Source organism: Rhinolophus hipposideros (assembly GCF_964194185.1).
Source record: "Rhinolophus hipposideros genome assembly, chromosome: 19".
Taxonomy (NCBI): Eukaryota; Metazoa; Chordata; class Mammalia; order Chiroptera; family Rhinolophidae; genus Rhinolophus; species Rhinolophus hipposideros.
Genome location: NC_138065.1, coordinates 47752001 through 47778997, shown reverse-complemented (window position 1 = coordinate 47778997; position 26997 = coordinate 47752001). Strand labels below are relative to the sequence as shown.

Genomic DNA, 26997 nt, shown 5'->3' with positions numbered 1-26997 from the left:
TCACATTTTATACAGTAGAAGAAAGAACAATGAAAACTTCTTTTATCTTCTTATGAATCAAGTGAATGTTTTTTATGGTAATCTCCTGTGCATATCCTGAGAGAGTCCTGAGTTAATTTGGAGATGTGTGTTTACAGATCCAAGGGTTGGAAGGCTTATGACTTCTCATTGTATAATCTGGAAACTGGTTTGTCCAATTCCTGATCAAAGTGTTGAGCCTGTTATGTTTTTAGGGAGATACCCTAAGAGGAAGGGGGCCAGCTGCCTTGCCTTTGTTAAACAGAAATATAATTTATCTTACATGTACAAATATAAGATGAACAAATCTCAGAATTTCTTTATCTCATTAATTAATAAGGAATCAGTAAGGTATTAGAACCATTCAAAATGAGGGTTTGAATTAGAGATTCATATTTTCTACCTGAAATTCATTTGCCTAGCTAGGGACAAAAAACTTTTGCATTATTATCAGCTTTCTGCACATTATCTTCTATTTGTGGAGAGAGCTGTAAATTAGCCTGGTTAAGTACAAACAAAGGCTTATACCCCTTCGGCATCAGATAATTCTCAGAAGTTCCAACATACCACTAAAAGGGTGTTCAGTAATCTCTTTAGTCCATGTTGAAAACCTTTCATGGTTTTCCCCTACACTATATCCAGAGTTAATGTATTCATGTAAACGTCGTCCACCTGTCTAAATTCATCTCATCTGTTTTTACTAATTTCATTTATGTTATTCCCCTCTTTAAGATGGACACTTTTCAATTTCGATGGCCCTGAGTTAGTGTTAAAACAAAACTATTCCTGACACTTGTTAACGACAGTTAGGTAGACTATTCAAAGCGGGGCTCTTGTGATATGTTTCGGGATCCTGAAATGGGGTCCTGCATTTGGGGAGAGAGACTGGGCTCAATTCCAAATAACAGCAAAGAAAAGTGTGACTTTATGGCCAACGAGCAGGGTGGAGGTCCGTGGATGAAAAATTACTAAGAGGAAACACCAGGGGTTTTAGGGGATCCTGGCTAAATTCCCCTGACAAGATTCTACAGGCAGGTTGCTCAGCTGTCACCTGGGGATGGTGAAGGGTGAGGGACCCAATTAGATACAGAGAGTGATCAGGTAGGTAGGCAGGATGGGCGATTCTGTTAGGAATTTAAGAAACAAAATTCAAAGTGAATTTGAAGGATTAATTAGCTCTATTCAACGATTCACGAATTGGACATCTCCTATCCAAAGAGCTTTACAAAATGGAAGACTTTCATAGACAGGGACAGGGTGGGACTAGCAAACAGTGGGTTGTTTCCGGCCAGGTCACTTGCCTTTAGTGGAAGACAGGGCCTGGCAGGCAGATGACCTCACAAGTGCTGACCAGGAAATTTCAGATTGACTGGCTAAGATTGCATTCCTTGGGAAGCCGAAACTTCCATTAAGTAGGTATGAAGTTTTGGTTTACTGACATGGGGCTTAGCACAAGTGACTCTGTCGTGCGGGGTCTCCTGCGGGGTGTGATACGGGGTGTTGTGCGGGGCGTCCGGCGGGGTCTCTGCTCCCGCTCCCCACATAAGAACGCAGGACATGGTGAGGCCATAAAGGAACACCCACGGAGCCATAGATAGGGAAGTCACACCTATATATTCTTGCTGGCGGCTGGGCTGGAGACACAGGAAGCAGGATCTACGTAATCTGCAACCCGCCGTCCTAACAGCAGTCCACACTTGCCAGCCACCATCTTCTTGCTAGCCCCCATTCTTTCGCTAGTGTCACAGCAGTTATATTAGTGGCCAGTGGCTTACGGGTTACAGCTGACGGCCAACTAGCCACAGCTGATGGCCATCTGATCACAGTTGATGGCCATTTACTACCCGAGCCAGCACCTTTCTATGTGAGGCCGAGAGCCTGGAAACTGCTTTTTGGGGCTTTGTCCCCACAGACTCCATTTGGGCCTGTTGTTGAATTTGAGGCGTTCGGAAGGATCATTTCTGAATAACTGCTTCTTGTTTTCAAATGGTGTTGAAGCTGCTAAGATTTTTAAAGAAATAGTGTTGACCATGAACATTTAGGTATAAAAGGCAACTTTTGTAGCAGGAAGATTTTCTAACCAAACAACTAAGTGAATATCTGAGGCAAAAAACTGGGTATTGGTTTATTAAAGAAAATCATCTTTGAACGATTCATTCTCTTATTAGAATATTAGAAAACTGATACACAGTTAGTAGGCATTTTGATTGTATTCTTCATGGCTTATACCTATTCTCAAAGGAGGTTATGGTTTCTCAATCAGTGTGGTCTCTCCATGTAGCTGAGCATGAACAAACTGTCAGGAAACAAAATAAAATCTAAACTTAGAGAAAACCTGAAAGGTTAGAATCACTAAGCATGAACATCCATAGCTTCCTTCCTTTTCACATTAATGTAATGTTCCATTTTTCAAATGAAGGAAAAAACCTGGCAAACACAAGCAAATTGAAACCAAATGTGTGCTCTGGATCTTTAGGAAGACCTTTAGTCTATCTCTTTTCTTGAAACTTTTAAAAATGTAGTTCATGTAACTTAATGTAAGACTTAAGTTTACATACCTAGGTCTTCCCATTAGTGGAAGGAGAAATCCCCAACTTTACCGCCCTCCCCATCTTTTCATTTCAGTTCTGGCTATTCTGTTTTCTGAGAGAACCTTGTAAAATGGGTCAAACCGCTGCCCTCCCATTGTCACGTCTTCTAGCCACCTACTTCTACCTCCCCTCTATCAAAATGGCCCTCATTCCATCAGTGACCTGTCAGTGTCATTCAGAGGCTTTTCTTCTCCTCTCTTGATTTCTCTGCTGTTTGGGTTAGAAATGATATCTTACTTTTGAAATTCTCTCCCGGACAGCTTTAAAAATAGAAAAAAGTTTTTATATGCCTAGATAGTTTCGAGAAAAATGCCTCTTTGAAGTAACTAGATGAGTACATGGCAGCTTTCTTATTCTATTAAAATCAATGAGAATGTTTGCTTTTAAAAAAGCATTTTATCTTAGCTTTAGTAGTAGACCATATTAATTTATTTTCATAAACATGTTTATTCATTTATGAAAAGTATAGTGAATGCCTCTGTGTTCCAGGCACTGTTCCAGGTGCTTGGGGTCCATAAGTAAAGAAGACAGAGGCTCTTGCCCTTGTGGAGTTTATATTCATGCATTAATAAAATGATTACTATATGTTTAGGACATTTCTGGTTTATATGTGACTTTTTGAATAATTAGATACCTATTTTGTTTCTAGTGCAGAACAGAGTTCAGAACATGTCATAACTAGTTACTCATTTCCAAGTCTCTTGATAGTGGCAGTTAATGTTGCATTGAAACAACGGCCAAATGTACTTACATTTTTATCAGAAACATTGAAAGCAGTGATTGTTCCTATAAGTCGCTCTTCCTTTAGGTCCTCCCTGGTCTTAGGTGTGTACTAGTAGCATTGGGTTTAATGTTCATTAGTACCTCTTAAGTACTAGTGTGCAGTGTGCAATGTAATTACTGTAATGTTACTAGGATAATCAGTAAAGTAAAACTATTAATCATGAGATGTTATGAATGACCTAGTTGCTTTCTTTCTTTTTATTTATTTATTGGGACGACAATTGTTAGTAAAATTACATAGATTTCAGGTGTACAATTCTGTATTACATCATGTATAAATCCTGACTCACCACCCAGAGTCAGTTCTCCTTCCATCACCATATATTTGATCCCCCTTACCCTCATCTACCAACCGCTTCCCCCCTTACCCTCTGGTAACCACTAAACTATTGTCTGTGTCTGTGAGTTTTTGTTTCTCACTTGTTTGTCTTGTTCTTTTGTTGCTTTTGGTTTATATACCACATATCAGTGAAATCATAGGGTTCTCTGTTTTTTCTGTCTGACTTATTTTGCTTAGCATTATACTCTCAAGATCCATCCATGTTGTCACAAATGTTCCTATATCATCTTTCCTTACCGCTGAATAGTATTCCATTGGGTATATATACCACAACTTCTTTATCCATTCATCTGTCGAAGGACATTTTGGTTGTTTCCATGTCTTGGCCACCGTAAACAAAGCTGCAATGAACATTGGAGCACACGTGTCTTTATGGATAAATGTTTTCAGAGTTTTTGGGTAGATACCCAGGAGAGGGATTGCTGGGTCATACGGTAATTCTATTCGTAATTTTTTGAGGAACCTCCACACTGCCTTCCATAGCGGCTGCACCAGTCTGCATTCCCACCAATAGTGGATGAAGGTTCCTTTTTCTCCACAGCCTCTCCAACACTTGTTACTATTTGTCTTGCTGATGATAGCCATTCTGACTGGGCCTAGTTGCTTTCAAATGTCAGTCTATAGAGATAAATAATGCCTAGGTTTTTAGGCGAGGAGAAAAGATTCTCCCATTATGCCTGCCAAACAGATGGCTGAGGGTCAGCTAGAAGCCGAATGTAGATTGGGTTGAATCATGTTACAGTGAAATGTTCATCACGGACAGTTGACTATTAACCTTAAGCAGTGTGTGTATGATTGTACAGGAAGAGATACTCCAAATCCAAAATCTTATGTGAATCATTATATAAACTACTCTGAGTTAACATACTAGTTCAGCAAGCTGTTTGTCCTTTCCGTTCTGTCTGCAGTATTAGAAATGTATTGTAGTAGGACAAGTGGATGTTTGGGGCTATTGCAGAGGTCCAGAAGAATTAGAATCGTTGGCGGTGGAATAGAAGTGCATGGCGTTTGGAGACGTTGGGAAAATAAAATTAGACTTATTGATGGATTGGTAATGAATTGTGGGGTGGAGAGTAATGTCAGCAATAACTCCTAGGTTTCTAATTTGAATGGATTACAATCTAAATGACAGTCACTGAGATGAGATACCCTGGAAAACAAACAGGATTAGGGAGCAAGAATATGAGTTCAGATTAGGCAGTGTGTGGAGAGAGCTGACTTCATCTTAAAACCCGACTCCATTTTAAAATGAATCCCTGTGAACCCTGTTTCCCGCCCCACCTCTCCTGTGGACTCTGGAATGTGCACAGACGCTTTGGGTTAATCACAAACTACCATGAATCCTTCCTGCACCGGTGAGCTCTTCTTCTGGGGCGAGGCACCCTCAATGTTTTACTCGCCCTGGCGCCAGAACCCCAGTATCTGGTCCTGCTCCCCTCCATCACCTCTGCATTCCTTTTGGAACACGAGGGCCATTTCTTAGAGGGGCATCAAACAAATGGTCTGGGGGTGAACAGTGCAGGGATCTGCTTCGTCCTGCTGCTGCCCATGACTGCGTTCCTGTAAGTAACTTCCCTGTTGGACCTCGAAACACACAAGCGGACTTGTCTGTGTCGTTTTTTGGCCTGTCAGTGCCTTGGGCATTTGGGGGTGGCTTTGCCTACCGGCCTTTTCATGAAACAGGCGTGTTGATTTTCAGGTGCCTTTGAGCCTCTGGAGCTCAGAATGCATGGGCGTGGCTGATAATGGCCAGAGACAAGAGAGTGAAAGAAACTGGATCACTGAGGGAAAGAGCAAAGAGAGAACTCGGGTACTTAAGCGATGGTTAGAGAAGAAGCGAGCAGCAGTGGGATTTGTGAGGCGTAAGGAGAGGGAGTGCTTTGTCACTGATGCCAAAGGAAACAAAATGGTCAACGGGGAAAGGACTGGAAAATGTCCCTGGCATTCTGTGGCATGGAGAGAGGTCGTGTGTCATGGAAGTGAAAACTTTTCTCGGAGAGAGAGAAGCCATTGAACTGAATTGAGGGACGAGTGAGAGGGGAAGAACGAGGCTTGGCGACTATACTGCAACTCTTTAGAGAAATTTGATGTGCAAGGTTGGAGACACTGTCATAGCGAGAGGCTTGAGGAGTTGAATCAAGTTTTTTATTTTTATTTTTACACGGGAGGTATTTATTGGAGTTGTAATAGCTGTAGACACACAGCATGACTTACTGAAATCTATAAACATGCAGCATATCATATATTTAATTATATTGAATTCCCCTCATACTCTATGCATTATGGGACTCCGAATTCAGAATAGTTTGCATTTAATTTCAGAGGAAACGAGCTTAGTCCTTTGCAAACTGTTGTTTTTAGTTGTCAGTTTTCTACACTGAGAGTACGGAAACTCAGCTACCCTCAAACCACAAATGTTTTTCTTATTCAAAAGTATAATCAGAACCAAACAATACATTATGAAAAAGATCCTTTTACAACTGATCCTGGTTCTCTTGTGGCATCATACTCTTTTGCTAATCTTCTCTCTCTCTCCCTCTCTAAAAGATTTTAATTAAAAATGTAGCTAACTTCTTTTGCTAATCTTAAACTCAGTTGGATAGTGAAGAGGCAGCTGGAAGAAAGTTCCAGGTGTCAAATAGTTTCCTCAGGTGTAAGTCTTCTCAAGAATAACCAGTACTCTCCCTCTACTTGACATATTTTGTGGACCGTATTTAGCTATGGCGTGTTTCCAAATTCACCAAAGTTACATTTTAAGTCCATGAGAGAAATTTAAAGAATTGAAATACCTTTTTTTGTGTATGATTACAAAAGAATTTAAGATCATTCTAAATATTTCAAACAGCACAGGAAAATAAAAGGAATTCTTTCCCTCTTTATTCTATTACACAGATACTTTGGAGTCTGTTCTTCCACATCTTTCCTTATACATGGTAAAAGCAGGTTTTAAAAAGCAATCAGCAATGGGGTTTGTGAGGGAGTAAAAAGTATTGGAGAGAGAGAGAGAAAGAGACAGGGAGACAGAAAGGGAGAGAGAATATGAATATTTAAAATAATATACATACAATTTTGAGAAAGAGAGGATGTGTATCTAAAATATTACCATATATGGCACTATTTTGGAACCTGCTTTGTTCACTTAGCAGCATAACTGTTCTTGAGTCGTGCATAGCATGTGAAATTGTATAAGCTCTACCTCTTTTTACTTCATTTTGCTTCAGGCCTGGTAGTATTGTCAGCCTAGGTTCTCTAACTCAGCAGTATAAAAGTTTTCCTTGAAGAGAACAAAAGAAAACAGAATGGATATAAATACGCTAGATTATTAAAAATATTAATGGGATGAGTTCACTTGAACTTTTGAGTTATCAAAGTTATTACGGTTTTTCCAGATAGTCCAGTTAGGACAGTATGGCAACAGCATAGAAAGGGCATGGCCAAACGGGGCACCATGCTGGAGACAGAAGTGGGTTTATACGCTAGAGAAGTGGGTGGAGTAGATGGGAGGCCGATTTTAGAAAGCAGGCGCATGGTTTTTAGGACTTCTAAGGTTTAAAACTTGAAACGAGAACCTGGGATGTTAGAACAAACCAGAGAACATCATGAAGGGTTGGAGTCCTGATGGTTACACCAGGGTCAGCTCTAAAAGATCAAAAGTGAGCAGCAAATTCAAGTAGAGATAAAATTTGAGCAAAAAGGCAGAGAACATAGCTTCAGGTTCAAGCTAGACACCCTGAAAAAGTTGAGGAATGGAATTTATATTCACAAGACTGGGAACTACAGTTGTTTCTTGTTCAGATTGGCAGATTATCATAGTAGCATACCTACTGTGTTATCAGTGACTTCATGATAAGAGACTTTTGCCTTTGTTCCAGTTCTAAACATCCTTGGAAGTGGGTAAGACCCATAAGTATGTGTTGCTCCCTGAGCAGGGTGAAGTTGTATAGGTTTTGTAGGAAAGGGCTAGGTCCTTCCTTCAGGGGGCACTTTGGGTGAGGACGTAGGGGTACAGTCAAGGCGGGATAGGCCTGTCGTCCACTTTCAGTTTCAGCATCTCTTCCCCTCCAAACCCCACACCATTAGCCAACTTGCCATATATTCATCTCATGGGATTCAGATGGTTCTTTTTATGCCTTGAAATGTTGCCTAGAAGTATTTAGTTAACACATTCATTCATGAGTAAGTTCATAGGATGATTAAAAACAGAAAATTTGAGGGGAAAAAAGAATAACCCTTTTCTTGACGGTAGAATAACATGGCTCAGCAATAAAGAAGATATGATCAAGAAAAATAGAGGCATCGCAGAGCTTAAACTGTCACAATCTCATGCCCCGCCCCCTTTTTAAGCCTTTATAAAAGGCTTACTCTTTTTTTATAAACTCATTAATGTACTTTCCATAAGAGTAGGTCAGCAATGGTGATGGGAATATGAACATTTTATTTTCTTGTTTTCTCAGGCACAATAACCTTGGTGCACGACCGAAAGGGCTATCCACCCTGGTGAAGAGTGGCGTCCCTGAAGCTTTGAGGGCAGAGGTATGGCAGTTGTTAGCAGGCTGCCATGACAACCAGGCAATGCTGGATAGATACCGACTTCTTATCACAAAGGTAGGAAGCTCTTTTCATATTATTCTCATTGGACAGCATTTTACATAAATCCTGTTTACATAACTCCAATAAGTCACAAATGTTTGAGCCTATTTAAAAACCTATTTAAAAATTGGTGGGGTGCAGTGAACACTTCTACTTTGTGTTGTGAACACTTGTTGGGTGATGGTAAACAATACACCACTGTCACCCGTGAGCACTTTATGCCTTGGCTTTCATTTTTTCGTTTTAGTGACTTTGTAAAAACTATTTACCAATATGTTTGCATTTCAAGTGTTATCAATTATTCTTTTATGTTATATATGAGATTTCAATATAGTTATACTTGTATACAGTATACGAGTATGTTGGAAGTTTATGCTCAAAAAAGTTTTTATTGATGGGACTATCTGAGCAAAAATGTTCAGAGACCATAACTGGGTGTCAGATCACTTTTTAATGTAAATAACAAACTGCATACTTTCAATTGCTGCTCGTGGTGTGACAGCTGTCATGTCTCTTTCTCTGCTAAGCGGCTGTTAATTCATATCTTTTAAGATTTCAGGCTTTGGGAGAAAAATAAAGAATAATTTCTCGCAATATTATCTGTGAACTCTTGACAATACAGTATATGCTCACATATGTGATAAGCGCTTTCCCACGTATGCCAGATGTCATGTAGGGAATATGCCCAAGGTCAGAAGCAGCAGAGCTTAAAATGTGAACCCAGAATCTTACTCCATAGTGAGCACCAACGTTTCCTCTTGGATTTGAGTCTCACTTCTCCCACGTACTCATTTGTGACCTTGAGACATTATTCCCAACATTCTAAGTCTCAGTTTCATCATTTGTAAAGCAGGGATGTTAGTAGTACCTAATGGGATTGTTGTGGGAATTAAATAAAATAAAATGACAAAGTGCCAGGCACACAGTAAGTATTCGAGATTGGTTCTGTTTTTACCAATATGATATTACATCAAGAACATGATAATAGTAATAATGAATATTGGTGTCAGTGAATATTTCTGCTTTAATATGTGTGTATATTTCCACTTTAGTAATTTTTTCACAAGAGCACGTGATGTGAATAACAGCTGGTGGAATTGAGAAAGAATATTTTTACAAGCATCAAGTGTCAGATTTATATTTTGCTAATTTTTGTTGTTTTCTAGCTGGTGAACAGCATGAAATATTTGAACCCCAAAACTTATGGTGATTATATGAGTTCATATTTGAGTGATTATGCGTATTTAAGTGTATCATAAAGTCAAATGATACTATCTAATAACCACTCCTAGTGACTGTCTCATATAATCAAGATAGCAAGGCAGGTATTAATCTCATTCACTTACTAATTCACTCATTTATTTAGTAACTCTATTGAGCATCTTTTAGGAGCCAGGTTCTTCATCATTTCTAGGGCTGTGTAGACGAAAAGAGTTTATAGCCTTGCAGAGTGGAGCCTAGAAACAGCCAGGCCTGTACATGGATAGATCAAGTATATTATGATACAGGTTCTATGATAGTATCTGAAATCAAGAAGTCGTGAATAGGTATCCTGAAGATCCCTATTAAGATACCTTAAAGAATTTGGTGTCTTAAATCAGGAAGAGGTAGTGACAGCTCTGCTTGGGTGAGCCCCGGAAAACTTCATAGGGAAGATGATGTCTAAGTTTGTAATTACAGATGCCTGCGCAGGATAGGAGAGGGAGTGCCGTGTGGGGGTGATTTATGTAGATTCATCTGCCAGTTAGTGACTGAGTTTGGATTATCGGGGGAGCCTTAGAAAGTGAAATCAGTGTGCTCTTTCCCTCCCTCGCTCCCACCGCAGCGGCCAACTGCATCATTCACTGTTCATGGATCAAGGCTTGTTCCTTGTTAAATGGGAAGAGTGTAATACAAGTTTATGCTTGTTAGAATAAACATATGAAATGAAAAACCTCAGAAAATGTCATATCAAAACGGTATCACGAGACTATTTAATTGGTCACCTAGGATTGATGTAACGGAATTTTAATAAGTAGTTTTGTAGTGTCTATTCAATAGATCTTTGAGTACTTGTTGTCTACCAGGTACTGTGCTCAGATGGTAATGCATATTAATTTTTCAACTCAATGAACTGAAAAAAATACCATCTATTGGCTAAATATAAAACAGCATAAACTTGTGATGAAGTGTAATTTCAGAAACTACAGAGAGCATGCAGTCAAACCTCTTTCAGAGAACTAAAAGGGCAACGCAAATATTACTTTGGCAGTTGCTGCCAAAAAGCTTTTTTGGAATATAAATAAGAAACAACCATTTTAAGATTCTGCAAGTTCTCTGTTTTCTTGAGCATTTTATGGACAGATAAGGCGTCACCGTGTTTATTCTTGTCAAATTATTGGTACTGCTCAGAGGAGAAAGCCTGTCTTCTTTCTGTTCTCCATCGCATTATTGTAGCAGGTGGCTTCTAATAAAACATGTAGCTACAGAAAAATTCTTCCTCTCTTTTGTTGGAATGTACTATACTTATAGCCACTGGACATTCTCAAGAGAAAATGTTTAAATCGGTATTTTTCTTATGATTAAATAACCTTTAGTGACTATTTAATTGAAAAGTGAAATTATGATATCAGATTTTTTTTAATTTAGTAAGTTTCTATAACTAAATGAAACTGTTCATCATTTCTACAGGTAGATGTTTGCTTTTTCTTTACCTGGTTGATTTTTTAAAAATCCAATACAGTATGTTAGTCAAACAACACTCAACACTAGATTTCATTGCTTAATTACACAGCTGCTCTGCTCTCTGTCACCACCTTGTCTGGTTGTAGGAAATGAGCTTTTTGATAGAATGGGGTTATTCCAGCTGGGTCCGTACCATTGGTATTTATAAACGCCACAGGCTCTTGTACTGGTCTGCTATTGATGTAGCCATAAAATTGACAAAAATTTATCCAGAAAATTTATAGTTTTTAAAAATTTATTAACCAAAAGACTAATAACAATAAGGTGGGCAAGGAGAATAAAGACTATTCACTATGTTGTAATGTAAATGCCTTGAATATGTATATAACAGAAGGTTTTTATTAAAGGGAACCAAGAATGATGGAAAAAGATTCTTTAAGGAAATGTACCTTTTTTTTTATTATTAAAAAAAGGAAACTGTATCTTTTCTCTCTTTTCTTGCATAACAAGGACAGTAGTTTCTTATTCCATAATTATGCCTTTGCTTATTATTTTTTCACAGCATAATGGAAATCAGATTTTCTTGGTCCTCATCCTCTGAACTTGTTCATTTTCTATCATACCTCTATTGATACCTGCATGTAATGAAAACTACCACTATCTGTGAAACTGAGAACTAAAAGGTTCCCCCACCCCAGCACTGACATCTTTCTGTCAACATTGAAAAATATATTCTTAATTATTTTCAGGTACTTAAATGACAATGTTCTGTTTCTTGTAACAAATATTGTTTTTGTTATCCTTTAACGTAGTAAATCATTTGGAGGTAAATTAAAGATGATTTTCTAAAGTTACTTCATTTTCATGTTATGGAATGAGAGTAGGAGTGCACTGCGGGGGGAAGGCTTTGGCTTGTTGTTGAGCGCAGGTGACTCAGTGGCATGAAAGCTGTCTTCATAGCTATAGAATTAACGAGAAGGGGAAAGCAGGCATGTTTTTCTTACATCTCACAAACTTTCAAGAGCCTGGGATTACAGTGTGACTCCTGGATCCCAATTTCATAATACCTTTATTGACCTTCTCTTCACATATTTCTAGAGCATATGTATTTATATTTTACTGGGTAATACAGTATGATGAGTTTTCTCCAGGGTTTTTGCTTTGGCTTTGATTTACTTTTCCTTTCAAATTTATGTTTAGATATGTTTACCATTCCGTAGTTGTAAGGTGAAAGAAAAAGGAGGGACCACAGATACCTAGGAGACAAGTACCCAAAAGCCTCCCTACACAGTACACATTTCTCCTCATGTTTTGGTAGCAGTTCAGTTTTGCAGCTTGTTCCTTGATGATATGATGATTCTTTCTCAGTATCTTCTCTTTCTCTTTTTGTGTCTCACAGTTTATGTTTCTTTGTCTCGTCATCATATCTTCTGTTCTCTTTATACCTGCCTCCCTTTCTTCACTCTCCATAGTGGAGCTCTGAAAAGTGGTTTTCGGTATTTGTTGTTTTATATTTGCTTGGTTTCCTGTTCCCTGTGAATTTCTCAGATCAGGCTGCTTTTTAGTTGCATAGCTTTTAGCTGATTTTTAAACTGACGAGATAGTAGACTGTATCATCATAGAGAAACTGGCTTTTTTTTTTTTTTGTACTTTATATCCCCAGAGCCTGGCACTAGCCTTTAATAAATATTTGTTGAATGACCAAACGAATTAAATGCTATAGGGCTGTGCTCTATGATTTTTTTAAAAAAGAGGAGTTAATTGGCTATAGCATTGTCATTGAAAAATTGGATTAGAAGTTATAAATGGTTTTTTTGTTTTTAAATAGAACATACCGAATTATAGACCAGAGCTGATTAACCGAAGTCTCACTGTTTTCTTCACTTTTAATGAGTAGCTCTTAGGGACTAGCCTTCAATAGTAGGCATTGAAAAGTTGTCTTTTTAGTGGTAGGAGAACTACCTCTGGGTGGTGAATATACAACATGATATACAGATGGTGTATTACAGAATTGTATACTTGAAACCTATGTATAATAACTTTACTAACAATTGTCACCCCAATAAACTTTAATTTAAAAAAGCAAACATTTTTTTCACTATGAAATAATGACTTTTTTAGAGCTTATGTAGAAGATATGTAATTGTTAATGTACACACAAAGATTCCAAAATATGTTGTGGAGTATATCTTCTATTGCAAACTCATATCCTTGTTCCTACTTCCTTTTTCGATCAAAAAAAAAAAAATAAGCAAATGATAAAAGCAAAAGACCACTGAGTAAATTTAAGGTTATTGTGAACCATAGAAAAGTTTAGTTCCTTTGTGAAATTTGAGCTTCCTCAAGAAGATCCTAGATAAATACCAGGTTGGGGATATTATGAATGGTGCAAAATTTTTTCAGACTTAAAAGCTTTATTTCATAAACTGGCTTTTGGTTTACTTACTATATTAATTCCATAGTGCTTCAAACTAAGTATTGTAATTAATTCAATGTGTTGCAATTTTAAAAGAATAGTTATACCATAATAATTTATTATGATACTCATTGGTTCCTTTTTTCTGCATATTAAATCTTTACTCTTTCTGGATTCACAATTTATTTTATCAGTTAATGCTTCTTTTAAGCACATAATAGACTTTAATTTTTTATGAACATTTTTATTCTTAATGAATAATGAATACCCCAGGTAAAATTTGCTCCAAACTATTTTATTCCTGGATTGGAATATTATGGTTATGCAGACTTTCTTCTGTAAGAGAAAGCTTTACTTGTTACTACTGCCAGAATAAATCAATCATTTCTACCCTTTAAGATGCTGATTTCTGACATGTTTGTGAAAACTACTTAACATTTTAATGGATGACTTTTACCTTGATACCTGCAAAAATGCTGTGAAAAGGTTTAACTCTTTAAATCTTCAGTTCTTGTTTGAAAAACTATAATGGCAATTTTTATTTTTCATTTTAACAGTTTTTAATGAAAGCTGTATATAAGATTACTTTATTCCTGCATCTTCTCAATTGTTTCTTCCTTATATTTGCCCTTTTCCTTTCCTACTTGGCGAGATTTGGCTTTCCGTTCAAGGATCTTTGTGCGGTCTTTGTCCAGCCTTAGTCTAGTGACAACCACCTTGCTGGGGCGAATGCCCACATGAACGGTCGTGCCATTCGCCTTCTCCCGCTGCACTCGTTCAGTGTAGATGACTTATTTCTTTCTGTAAACCTGGACTACTTTGCCAGTGTGCTGCCCTTTGTAGTGTCCTCGGACAACCTGAACTTCATCATCCTTTCGGATGGGCATGGATCGAACGTTGTACTTCTGTCTCAGCTCTTTGGAAAGAGGAGAAGACATAATCTTCCTGCGAATGTGGGAAGGTGCACTGAAATGTCTTTTACGGTTCTTGCTCCGGTCAGAAGTCACAAAGGGGTTGAACTTCATTTTGGCCGCCGGCGCTTCAGCGATGGCCGCAGAAGGAAAGAGCTATAATGGCAATTTTTAATTGAAAGCTTATTTTAGTTTTCCTACCCATCTTTCTGGTTGGCACTTAGGTATTCTAAGTAAGGTTCCATGTCTTCATACAGATTATTTAATCAAAGTCTCTATAGCTTTTTTACTTTCTAGGGACCTCAGATTTTTACTTGGATGGGTTTTGAAGCTGAACTGTGTGCATAAATGATTTGTATATGTTTACAAAATTTCTGTCTCATTGGATCCTTTGGAGCTGATCACGCAGTCATAAGGGAAATTGATCTTTATCACATGTTATTTAAAATCAACATTTTCTGGAGCTCCCCTGGATAATTTAAATATTCCTTTTATTTTGGTTGAGACTGATGATGATGATACTGAATTATAGTTTCTCCGCCCCTCTTCTGTGAAAAGACCTTTACCCATTTGAACAGAAAAGAGATTGAGCTCGATCCTCAGGACAAAAAGATACCTAGTACCACGAGGGGAGTCATTGTTGGTCCCAGTGGCACAGTGGAGCCTTACATGAAGTGTTCTGGGACTAATTAATCAGGAAGCGACTCTAATTAAAAAGGAAACTGCTCATCAGCTGCCTGCTCAGGCTAGTTTCCAGAAAGAAACTGTAGACTTAGCTCCTTGCTGTCCAGCTCCTAGCGACATTCTAACTGCTTCTGTCCCATTGAAAGGGGCAATTTAAGGATTTCTGGCAGACTCTATTTTATAATGATAAACTTTGATAGTTAACGGACTACTTTTCAGTTGTAAATTTATACAGGGGGCAGTAATTTTGGAATCAGAATATTTTGGTTGATCTTGAAGCAAGGCTTTGTAACTTGTAATCTTATCATGCTTTTTAAAATCCTGGAATAAAACATGCTACTTAGCTATAATAACATTTATAGTAGATAACATTTGGGCATGGATGTAGATATATGCAAATATAAACAAATACGCACACACCCATATGTGTCACGCTATATCAAAATATGCATAAATATCTAACAACTATTAATGAATTTATCTTTTTACATAATTTTGGCATTCCTGTTAGCTTAATAGTTTGGCTTAACTGAAGTCTTTTCAGAGAATTACTGTCAGAGAGAGTATTTTAATTTCAGAAGAGTATGTGCATTATATATGTATTATATGTCTCGTTTCCCAGGCTGCTTTGTATGATAATTGTTTTAGTCAGCAGATCAGATATTGCTTAATTTACCAAATGGTAATTGGTTACAACTACTAATGAGAACTTTACAATTGTTCTTAATGTTGCTTTTGCTAATTTTATTGCATTTTGATATTTGTCTTAATATATATACAAAATTTTACTAGTTTTTAAAATGGGAGTCGGAAAAATTAAGAAGTGAAGAACTGGAAAGCTATCCTGAGGAAGGATTGGAATTATAACTTACTCTTCCTTGTATCCTTCCCATCTGCTGGCACATAGCATACTCTGAGCATATTTTTATGAAGCTGGTTTGAATTGTGGCCCTTTGGGATCAATTTATTCTGTGCTATTATTTCAAATCAGTTATCGTTCAAGATGGTAAATCTTGTACAGGTGATTGCTGGTACGACACAACCTAATGTTTACAAACCTCCTGGCATGCTTGGCAAAGGCCAACAAAGTCCTGTGAATTCAGACTAGTTGCCTTTTAAAGGTCGATGCATTTCTATTAGACTTGTAGTTTCTTTAAAGAAAGGAAGAAAAAGTTATTAACCCCCAAATGCCACTGACCTGTATTGTATGTGATGCATGTGATAGGGACAAGACAATATCTCAAAGAACATTATAAAGGCGGAAGCTATAGTTTTTATTCAGGTTTTCTGTCTCTGGATTTATTTCTGTGTACTGTTTCCTTTGAACTTTGGGTATGTATATTTGTGTTAATTTGTATAACTCAGTCAGATGTTCACCTTATTTATAATATTGCCATATATGTTTATTCAGTATATTAATTGATTGAAAAACATGTGTTATCTTTAAACATGAGTTATCTTTGGATCAGATCGATTTCAAACACTAGTATTACAGTTAATGTAGACATTTGAAAACTTAAATACTCAGCTCAAGGTCAAGTGGAAGATGTATCTCAGAACTGGAAATAGAAACTGGAGTTACCTATAATTTATCTATGATTTCTAACTCTCTTTTTAATGTTTCCCATTGAACATTGCTTGGACCATCGAGTCAGAGAGAATGTTTCTTCTTTGTATTGTGATAAAACTGCAGGCTTATAAAAGTGTACATCAACAAATAGTACCTCAAGAAACGCTACACTAAAGAGGCAACTTACTGGCTTTCTAGGGGTGGCCTTTCCAATGCTGAGGCATGACAGCACACGTGTGGAACTTGTCTGAATTACTCACCAGTGTTAGTACCTATCCTCCTTGGTGTTCATGTGGCACGAATGAAAGCAGTGCCTCCCTCCAAAATGATGCTGAGCTGGTTGCAATTAGAAACTCAAATCACTTACTTTTCTTAGGAACAGGTCATGTTCAGGTTCAGCAAGGTAGGAGATATTATTTACACTGATAATGTGTATGGGCCTCTATGGAATGATTTCATTACCATACAAGAGGAAAGTTCTCTTGGTTGGTGTCCAGTTCTATCCAGTTTTTACCAAATTCGGTGGTGTCTTAAGTCACAGACAATTCTTGAATATATGGGTCTTCTGGTGGCATATTAATACTTTGAGAGAATGTGTACAATTAAATCATGACTTTTTCTTTGAGATAGAGATGTTTTCTAAGAATACCTGCAGCAGTGAAGCATTCTTGAGGAACCCATGTCTTACCTTGGTAATTTTAAGGGTTCTCTAAGTATTCCATGATGCTTCAGGGGCACTTCAAAGGGTCTTTAGGGATTGCTTAGTTCCATAAAAATATGGCGGTGTAACGAAATACCAACATTATGTCACTTTGGTCCTATAAACTTAGAGTCCTACAATCTAAGGCACCAATTCTGTACCTCTCTGCACGTCTTGGTTTAATCATTAAAGCACTGAGTTGATTCTTGAGAATCCGTTTGCGGTTGTTTTATATTCAATTTTAATTTCACTATTGCCTTTTCTTTTTTTTTTTTTTTGGTCAGGATCATTATCTAGGACAGATCTCAACATTGAATGTGCATTAAGAACAGGTGTAGGTCTTAAAATGCAGATTAAGATTCAGTAGATCTGAGGTTGTACTTGTGATTCTCATTTCCATCAGGTGATGTCAACACTACGACTAATTCATGATCCACAAATTGAACAAAGGTCTGGGTCCTAGACCTTAAACTCTAAAATGTTTCTGAAATATTTTTGAATGATTATTAGCATATAATTATTTCTGGCTTATTTAAGAAAGATAAACACACAAAAAAGTCATCATGTAGTTTAATATTTACTATAAAGTAGTTCATAAATTTTTTCATAATCATGGGTGGTTTTCATTGTAATACAGAGTTCATAACTAAACATTATTATTGTTATGAAAAGGTGTACAGATAAGACATATAGTTTAAAAACAATACGATGTAAATAAATATAAAATGTAATCACAAAAATGGGTTAAACATAGCTGCCTTCTAAGGCTTAAGTTTTTTTTCTTAATTTATGCTTTATGTAACATCTAAATCGTCTGACATTTGGCTTTTACTTGATGGAAAAGCAGGAAGGAAAGTCAGAGAATCAAAGAAGTAGAAGGTAATTTTTCGGAACGGTTTTTCCCTCCTGGGTTTTGGCTGTCCACTTTCATTTTCGATTCAGGCTTCTTCTTTAATTCTCAAAATGTATGGAGGCTCTGAGGTTTTCCATTTGAGCCCAAAGAACAAGAATTAAATTTTACTTCCATTAATCTTCATTCATGTACTACTCGACACATTTAAAACCATAACACGCTTTACTTCCCAGGAAGATAAGTCCTCTTCACATTTCTTCTGTCGGGTCATATTGAGAGAAGAGCCCTTTACTTAAGTGACCACATTAATTTAAATATTCTATCATGGAGCTAGAAGCTTAACGCAGAGGTTCAAGTTACTGGAAGGCTATTTTTATTTAATTTTGTTTTCCTTTTGGAAATGGGTGAAGATGTAGCCAGGAAGGTATTGTAACAAAAAGTCCTCGAGGAAAACTTGGCCGATACCTCTGCAGTGGAAATGAAGTGAGGCATACTAAATGCATTAACCCAGAGAGCAGCTTTATTAGTATTGCCTTTTAGAAATCACTCCCAGGGAGAAAATGAGTTTAGATATTATTCATGGCATATTTGATCACTGACATAGACATAATTATAAGATCTTGAACATACAATATGTTAATCTGAGATTGTTGATTTAGAGAACATTAGGTTGAATATTACTAATTTAATTTGTGGGAGTACTTTTTCAATGACACTCGTCATTCAAGACATGTTTAGTATTATTGCAAATGCTCAAGAGGATTTATAAACTTGTAATTTTCATTTCTGGTATGCCTTTCATCTCTCCCTGTTACTTTACTTAGTTTTGTCTGAGTATCCAGTATGGATTCAGGTTTTGTGGGGTTTGACACATATATAATTTTTTTGGGGGGGAGCTCTTTAAGGAAAATAAATCTTTTTTTTCTTCATTTTTGCAAATTTTACAAAAGCATATAATGTTGTGAACATACTTCTAGAGAGAGACCCTTCCAGGATAGAATGAAGCTTAAGCTTTATCTTCTGCCAGTATGATAAACTAAGAAAATACTTCGTACTTTTTTCCTGTTGAAGTGTAGTCCGGTGTAGATGGAAAGAGCATAGGTTATATGTTACAACTGGGGTTCAAACACAGGCTCTTTCCATCTTCCTTGCATTGTTAGAGTCCTAGGGACATCTTTTTCCAAGATGACAACAGTAAAAAACTTTTGGTGACATATTTAGGATAAAGAACAAAATCCAGATATTTATTACTGTTTTCAGTGCTCTTTATTATTTCTTGGAGATCAAAGTTTTTCTCTGTTGTCATTTCCTTTGAGCATGAAATAATTCTTAGCATATATCAGTGCTGATCTGTTGGTAACAACATAGTTTTCCTGAAAATGTCTTTGCTTTTGTCCTTGAAGGGTGTTTTCCCTGGGTATAGACTATTGGGTTGACAGTTTTTTTTTCTTTCAGCATTTTGAAGATGTTATTTCACTGCCTTTTGGCTTTTATAATTCCTGATGGGAGTAAATTATCATTACGGAATTGATTTCAAGGGCATGTGACCTGTGCTGTTGCATAAGGCCCCACACTTAGAAGGGCTCTGCTTGGTTAAATTTTCTGCTGTTGCTGTCTTGAAATTCTTAATAGTTTTGAACAATAGGCCCTATATTTTCATTTTACACTGATACCCACAAACTATATAGCTGGTCCTGCATCATTTGAATTATTGTTCCCCAGTATGTAATTTGTTGTTTTTCTCTGGCTGCTTTCAAGATTTTCTCTTTCATTGTGGTTTTCAGCAGTTTGGCTATAGTATGCCTGAGCATGTTTTTTTCAGTTAGTCCTGTTTAGGGCCACAGACTTTCTTAAATCTGTAAACTTATGTCTTTCACCAAAGTTGGAAAGATTTGTGGCATTATTTCTTCAAATATCTCTTACTCCTCAATTATCTCCTCCACTACTGGGATTCTGACTGTTGATATTGTCCCGTCAGATTGCCGAGCCTCTTGTTTTATTTTTTTTTTGTCAGCTGTTTTTGTTTCTTCTTCAGCTAGGATAATTTTTGGTCTGTCTTCAAGTTCACTTATCCTTTCTTTTTTCATCCTAGTCTAAGTCCTTCCAGTTAATTTTTGTTGTATGTTTGTATTCTGTCATTTTCATTTGGATATTTTTTTGATATTCTTAGTTTCTCTCCTGAAATTTCCTCTCCTATTATTCATTGCAAGTATAATTTTCCTTACATTAATAAACATAGTTATAATAGCTGCTTAAAAGTTCTTGTCTGATAATTTCATCATTTGAATCATCTTAAGGTTGGTTTCTGTTGATTGTCTTTTCCTTTGCAAATGGGTTACAGTTTTCATGTACTTTTTTCTCAAATAATTTTGGAATTCTGTACTGGAAATTGTGAATGTTGTAAGAGTATCGATTTTTTTGTTTCAGCAAGTGTTTAACTTGATTTCACTGAAATTATAAACGCAGTCTTGCCTGTGGGTGTTCAGCAGCCCACTTCTCTGTTCAGTCCATTTATTATGAATCTACCAGCGTGTCGTCTGTCGCACGTATGCTGGGTTTGGTTACCCAAGACTTGGGCAGACGTTATATAAGAATTGAGGTTTTTCGTTTTCTGGCTTTTTTCTTTCCATTATTTCCCTCCTCACTCTGGGGCAGCTGTGATCACTCTGGGCTTCCTCCCTGGTTCCTCAGTCAGGAAAGATAGTGGGCTTTCTGTTGGAGCTTCAGCCATCCTGCATCACACTGTGAGTGTGTCCTGCCCTCAGGCCAAAGTTGCAAAAATGCAAACTCATCCCAGCTCTTCCTTTGTCCAAGTTTACATTACTTCTCCAAAATATACCTGCTCTGTTTCTCTCTCCAGAGCCCTCAGTGAAGTGTGTGTGTGTGTGTGTGTGTGTGTGTGTGTGTGTGTGTGTGTGTGTAGTCTAGAGCTTATAGTTGGTCTGTTAGGGCTTACCCCACAATACCAGGAGCACAACTCCCTGTGTGTATCAAGCTTTAGTGCTTTGAAGGGAAGCAAGAGTGATTCTTCTGAGCCTTATTAGCATATTGTGCTGAGGGGGTAGAAATATTCTAATGCTTTAAATGATATATAATAATAGCTGGTGTTTTTGAGTATTCATTACTGAATATATTAACTCATTTCATCTTACCCTATGAGGTTGCTGTTGAAGCACAATGATTTTTATACAACTTGCCCAAAGTCTTAGTAAACAGTAGAGTTGTCTGGTTTAAGGGCATATGCTTTTGAATACTTTTCATGAGAAAAAAAAAAGCCCTCTGTTTTTTTTTTCCAGTTTTGCATATTATAAAATGTAACAAGCTAGAATATCTTCTCTGCCTACTGGGTGAGAATTATCTTGTGTCTGGGCTGCCTGTGCCTGATTAAAGTAATATACATAGGGTGCCAAAAAATGCATACACATTTGAAGAAAGGAAAAAAACTGAATTAAAATTGTAATGCTTAATATATACTGATAACACAAGATGCATGTAAGTCACATTTGACTTCTGCAATTATAAGAGGTGCTCAAAGTGGTTACCACCAGCATAATTTTAATACAGTTTTTTCCTTTCTTAAAATGCGTATATTTATTTTTTGGTACCCTCTGTGTGTGTGTGTGTGTGTGTGTGTGTGTGTATGAACATTTGGACAACTTCCAAATTTTTTTTTTAAGAATAGAAAATAAAATTCATTATGATAAGAATAGTCATTTATATTTCATAGCTGTCTTAGTCCATTCTGACTACTACAACAAAATGCCACAAAGAAAGTAGGTAGCTTATAAACAACCGAAATTTACTTCTCTTAGTTCTAGAGGCTGGAAAGTTCGAGAACATGGCATTGGCAGATTCAGTGTCTGGTGAGGATCCGTTTCCTGGTTCATAGATGGTACTTTCTTGCTTTGTCTTCACATGGTGGAAGGGGCAAGGGAGCTTTCTTGGAAGCATTTATAAGGGCACTAATTACCTCCCAAAGGCTTCACTTTCTATTACTGTCACCTTGAGGGCTAGAATTTAACATATGAAGTTTGGTGGGATATAAACATTCAGTCCACAGAAATAGCCCTTCATAGTTTATAAGGTATTTTCTATATACTTTCTGATTTTATCCTTTTGAAAGCTTCCTATAATACTGAGATAGGCTAGTAATAGTTCCCTCCCCCCTTATGGATGTGTTAATAGAGGCCCAAGGGAAGTTACATAAAATAGTTTATATTGGTCAGGTATATATTCTTCTTTGATTAAAATCTGCTCTAAGATATTTTAAAGTATTATTGGTAAAATTAGTGACATTTTAATCATAGTTTACACTTTTCCCCAAAATAGTTTCGTAAATATTGTCTCAATGTTCCAACTAACCATCTGGGATAAGCAAGACAATTGGTATATTACCCTTCAGATGAGTAATCCAAAGGTATAAGCACTTATTTGTATCGATAAGTAAGTGAAAATGATCCGAACTGAAGCTATAGACTAGATCTCTGATACTAAGTTCTGTGTCTGTTCTATACTGCGTTGTCTTCTTTTGCATATAGGTGACTATGATAATACAGAAAATATATTTATCTCAGCAACATTTTTCCATAGTATCTTTAGACTGCATCAGACATTGTAAGAAACACTTAACACTTTATTGAATAAACAAATAATGAATGTAAATATATTTTTTTGTAATGTCTCCTGATGGCTTTTTTATTTTTTTTCCTCCTCTATTCTCTTCTGGAAAATGTACTATGATTAAAAAGTTTTTTCTATATCTCAAAATGAACTGCATAATATTTCCATTCTGCCATGTACCTGTATTTTGAATTATGAATCAACTAATAAAAAAAGTTGACTCCTGGGCCAAAGGGGCTATTTAAATGCTAAGTAATATGCTTTGGGATGAAAATGCATTATAAATGTTTATATTTAATAATTTTCTATCTAACCTTTTTGGAGATTCTTTTGAAGGTTTCTGTCTTTATTTGCTTCTTTCTTTCCTTCTTTCCCTCCCCTCTCCTTCTTTTTCCTCCTCTCTTCCTACTAGAGTACAGTTCTGTAAAAGCTATATTCTATCTTCTGCCAAGCCCCAAGTCTAATTCTGGAACAACTTCTGTGGGTAATTTAAGTACAGAAGGTAGACTGAGTGTTCATTTTACTTTTGATTTATATATGACATCTGTTTGGAACTAAACTTTTTTTCAGAAACAGAAAAAAAAAATTATTTTGGGATATGTAGGCCAAAGGAAAATGATCTGAGAAGCATCTTGTTCCTAAAGGCAAAGTCACTTCAGTTTATAAGAAAAGATGTACTTGGCCCAAACCAAAGTATGTCAAACAGAAAGCATAGTATACAGTAGGCTTGCAAGATGAAGTTCACTGAATAATGATGGAGGAAAATGTGTGACTATGTTTTCATGACCCATGTATTATAGAATATAGGATATATTTTATTTTTTCTGACGCACTACCGAAGAGAGTTTGTAAAATGACTGTATTCAGTAGTTCAGGCTTCGAACAAGACCTTCCTATGATAGGAAAATAATAACCTTTATGAGCCTTACTCTCAGACTTCGTGCCCTTAGGGTAAGCACAGGCCCTGGCTCAGATTAACTTCTGCTACATTTCAATTCTCAGCCTGACATTTAAAATTTGTAAAATGCAGATTTAACCTTCATTTCTTCCCTCAAGACCATGTCATTTCTGAATTTCTTTCGTGATTAAATGCTTTTTGATAATGATAAAAGTGCATGTTGTATTGACTTTCAGAAACATTTTATCATTTACTTTTTAGACTCGAAGGCATCTCAGCCATGTGTACTCAACCATATTTTAAATAAATAATAACCATATTTTAAATCAAAATTGGGCAGCTGTTGGCTTTTTGTTCACTTCATAGGAAACAAAAAGGTGCTGGAAAAATGTGCTGAGTGATTCAAACCACATTCAGTGCAGTAATCTCCTTGAAGTCACACTCTTTCAAAAGTGTCTCATTGCTGCTATGAAATAAAAACAGGCATAAATTCCAACCTTTAACTCATTGATTGATCTGTGTATTGCATCATTTACAATACACCTTTATGTTTCATTTGTACCTATTAACAAATTATTGGTAATATTATTGTTACAAAATTATAGTATACAATGGGAATGCAAGTTTTTGTGGGATTAAAATAAGCCAACAATATTGGATTATCATTTAACATTTAGAACAGAATGGTTCAATTGTCTTTGTTGGCTAGTGCAAGCAAATAATAGAGGACTTTCTACTTTTTTTCTTTTTTTCTTTTTTCTGTTTCAGTTGGTAAGGACTGTTATATTCTGAATATTATTTGAGATGTGTGGGCCATCAGCCACAGCATGGGGAATCTTTTTGTCATGCTGAGTTTTTTTATTAGAATTTGTTACGGCATTTCCTGTAGATAAGATTTGACCTGTGTAACCAACAGCTCCTGCAGTAAGTTACTCTTTATCAGTAGTTTTCTGTATCTCTTACATCTAAGAGATGCAGATGTATCTCAGTCCACATTTATAATATTCTTAGTGGGTACCTGTGTGAATATAAAAATTTCAGGGTTCTCAAGAACTTACAAAAAGCATCCGCTGTTGCTGCTGCATGCTTCATTTGGTAAGTATCTCCTTTCATAAATGAGACAGATTAGGCTTTTGGAACGAGGAGAATTCAAGTGACTTTCTCCCGGTCATCTAGTGAACAAGTTAACTAGAACCTTCTTCACTCATTTCTAGTGCATTAGCCTGAGCTATGAAGAGTATTTGCCATGATTATATTCAAAATTCTCCATGAACTTGAATTCTTATGAAAATCCCCCAAAATATAAGGAGAAAATTAGACATAATCTAATATTTTCTCTTCTAATAAAAATAGAATTCAGTTTGAAAAACTGAATAAGAAAACCAGAACAGAACAAAACAAAAACAAACACCTTAGTTTGATTATCCCTCCTACTGTCTGTTATTCATGGTGGGGTTTAGACCGACATTTTCCACAAATACAGTACATCCTCATGTTACCTTATTGACATTTTTCTCTTGATTCTGTTTATGTTAGTTAAATCCACTTTATGCAAAGTTAAAGTTTACAAATATAAAGATATTCCATTGTTATTGGGTAAATGATTTGTCTGAAATTTTCCAAAACCTTTTTAACACCCATTTTGTGCACAAAAACCTCAAATGTAACAGTGCCATACATGTAGTTTATTAGGAAGTTCAAGGGATTACAGTTATATTTATAATTAAGTTTCCTGTACTTAGAAGAAAGAAACTTTATTGGTAGAATAACACTGATTATTGTAATTGTTACTGCTTGAGTGGCATAATTTTACTGTATGTTACAACCAATTAGCGGTCATCACTCTCAGGAAGTTCTGTAAGAAATACGCGCACTTTCATGTTTCATACCTTCGCTCTGAAACACCGATCATTTCATTTCCCTTTGGGGCATACAGCTGTTTCCAGCCTACTCTGTGCCATGTCAGGGCATAAAATCATCATGACAGAAAGCTCTAAATTATAAATAGTCCCATAATGACATTCAGCTTGGGCGGTACATTTATAAAAGGAGTTATTAAGGAAAATGTCATTCCAACCCATCACTATAACTAGAATCCCTGACATTTCTGCAGCTATCTTTTGGTACCCAGATAATATAAGCATTTAAACAACTAGAGCTATCAAATTCACAAATGTAAAGATATACTAGGGGTACTGGATATATGGTTTTCTACAATTTTCTAAAACTTTTCTTTCACAAATACATCTTCACGTGTGCCTTCTTCCTGGGAAGACTGCTGAAAGACTGGACGATTAACCCTCCAAGGTTTTGATACTATTCAAAAAGCTCAGCCCTGGGAAGACTTCATATATGATAAAAGGAACAAAAGAATCAGAAGTTGATTTATTTCATTGTTACTTATAGGCAACTTCAGAATTGTGGGTATTAATAAAATTCTGTGAGCTCTTTTTTCCTAGTGAGAATGTTGATTATATGTTACTTGGTGTTGGGGTTCTGAATTTTAAATGCCCAATTAAAGCTTCTTACTGGCACTATGAGCATCTGCTTTTAACCCAAAGCACAGTTTTCTTTGAACAAAATTTTGTTTTTTCCCCCAAAGCGTCGACTTTTAAATCACTATTTCTATAAATCATCCATTTTATACTGCTTGTGTACCCGGTTATTTCAGCATCTGAAAGTAGGGATGGGTGAGAGAGAGTGAATGGGAAGAGCAGAAGCGGGTGACATTTGTGACGAGTCTCTGTTGCAGACTGACACTTACCGAGCGTCAGCCTGTGTGTGGCCATCATCTGGAGCGTTGCTGAGCTGAAGCTGGCATGGTGGGGATGTCAGTGTCAGACTAACAGGGACATTTAATCTCTGTGAATATGTGTGTGTGTGTTCATGCCTCTGTGGACATTCGAAGTCCTAACCCCCAACTCAGGAGTTGTAAACATTGTTGCAGGTACAACTTAGTGGGTCAACATTGCCAAACCGATCGCTGATGCCTACTTCAGTCTTCAAATTCTGTTTTTGATCACGTTTTCTTCTTTGATCCAAATACTTTTTAATAGAGACACTTCCTTACTAGCCTTCTGCCTGTTCAGCAACATTTATTACTTTTAGGCATATCTTGAAAACAGCATAATAGGTTTATTCTTTCCTTTCTCAATTTCTGTCTCTTAAAAGTGATTTCTGTCAAAGGTTCAATGTTCTGAGTTGTTCCCTCTGCTACCAAATCACTTTAGCCACTTAGCTTTGAAGCTGCCCGGTGAAAAACAAAGTTGTACTGGCAGATGTAGGTCAATCTCTTGATTTATTTTCCTCATTCCCCCATAACATGACCCAAAGATGATGAGGAAGTATAATATTTTTAG

The 26997-nt window shown here is 36.6% G+C and overlaps 1 protein-coding gene and 1 pseudogene across 9 annotated transcripts in view; one reads left to right on the top strand and one right to left on the bottom strand.

The window, feature by feature from the left end:
- RABGAP1L (RAB GTPase activating protein 1 like) overlaps window positions 1-26997 on the top strand; it is a 443815-nt gene that overhangs the window by 114757 nt on the left and 302061 nt on the right. For all 8 annotated transcript variants that reach the window (XM_081024862.1, XM_081024852.1, XM_081024863.1 and 5 more), the window contains exon 13: window positions 8187-8337. In XM_081024862.1, the coding sequence (XP_080880988.1) occupies window positions 8187-8337 (151 nt within the window). The remainder of the gene's footprint in view (window positions 1-8186; window positions 8338-26997) is intronic.
- Window positions 13990-14463, bottom strand: LOC308510664 (large ribosomal subunit protein uL24-like; annotated as a pseudogene). Its single transcript has one exon. The product of its transcript is annotated as a large ribosomal subunit protein uL24-like (transcript).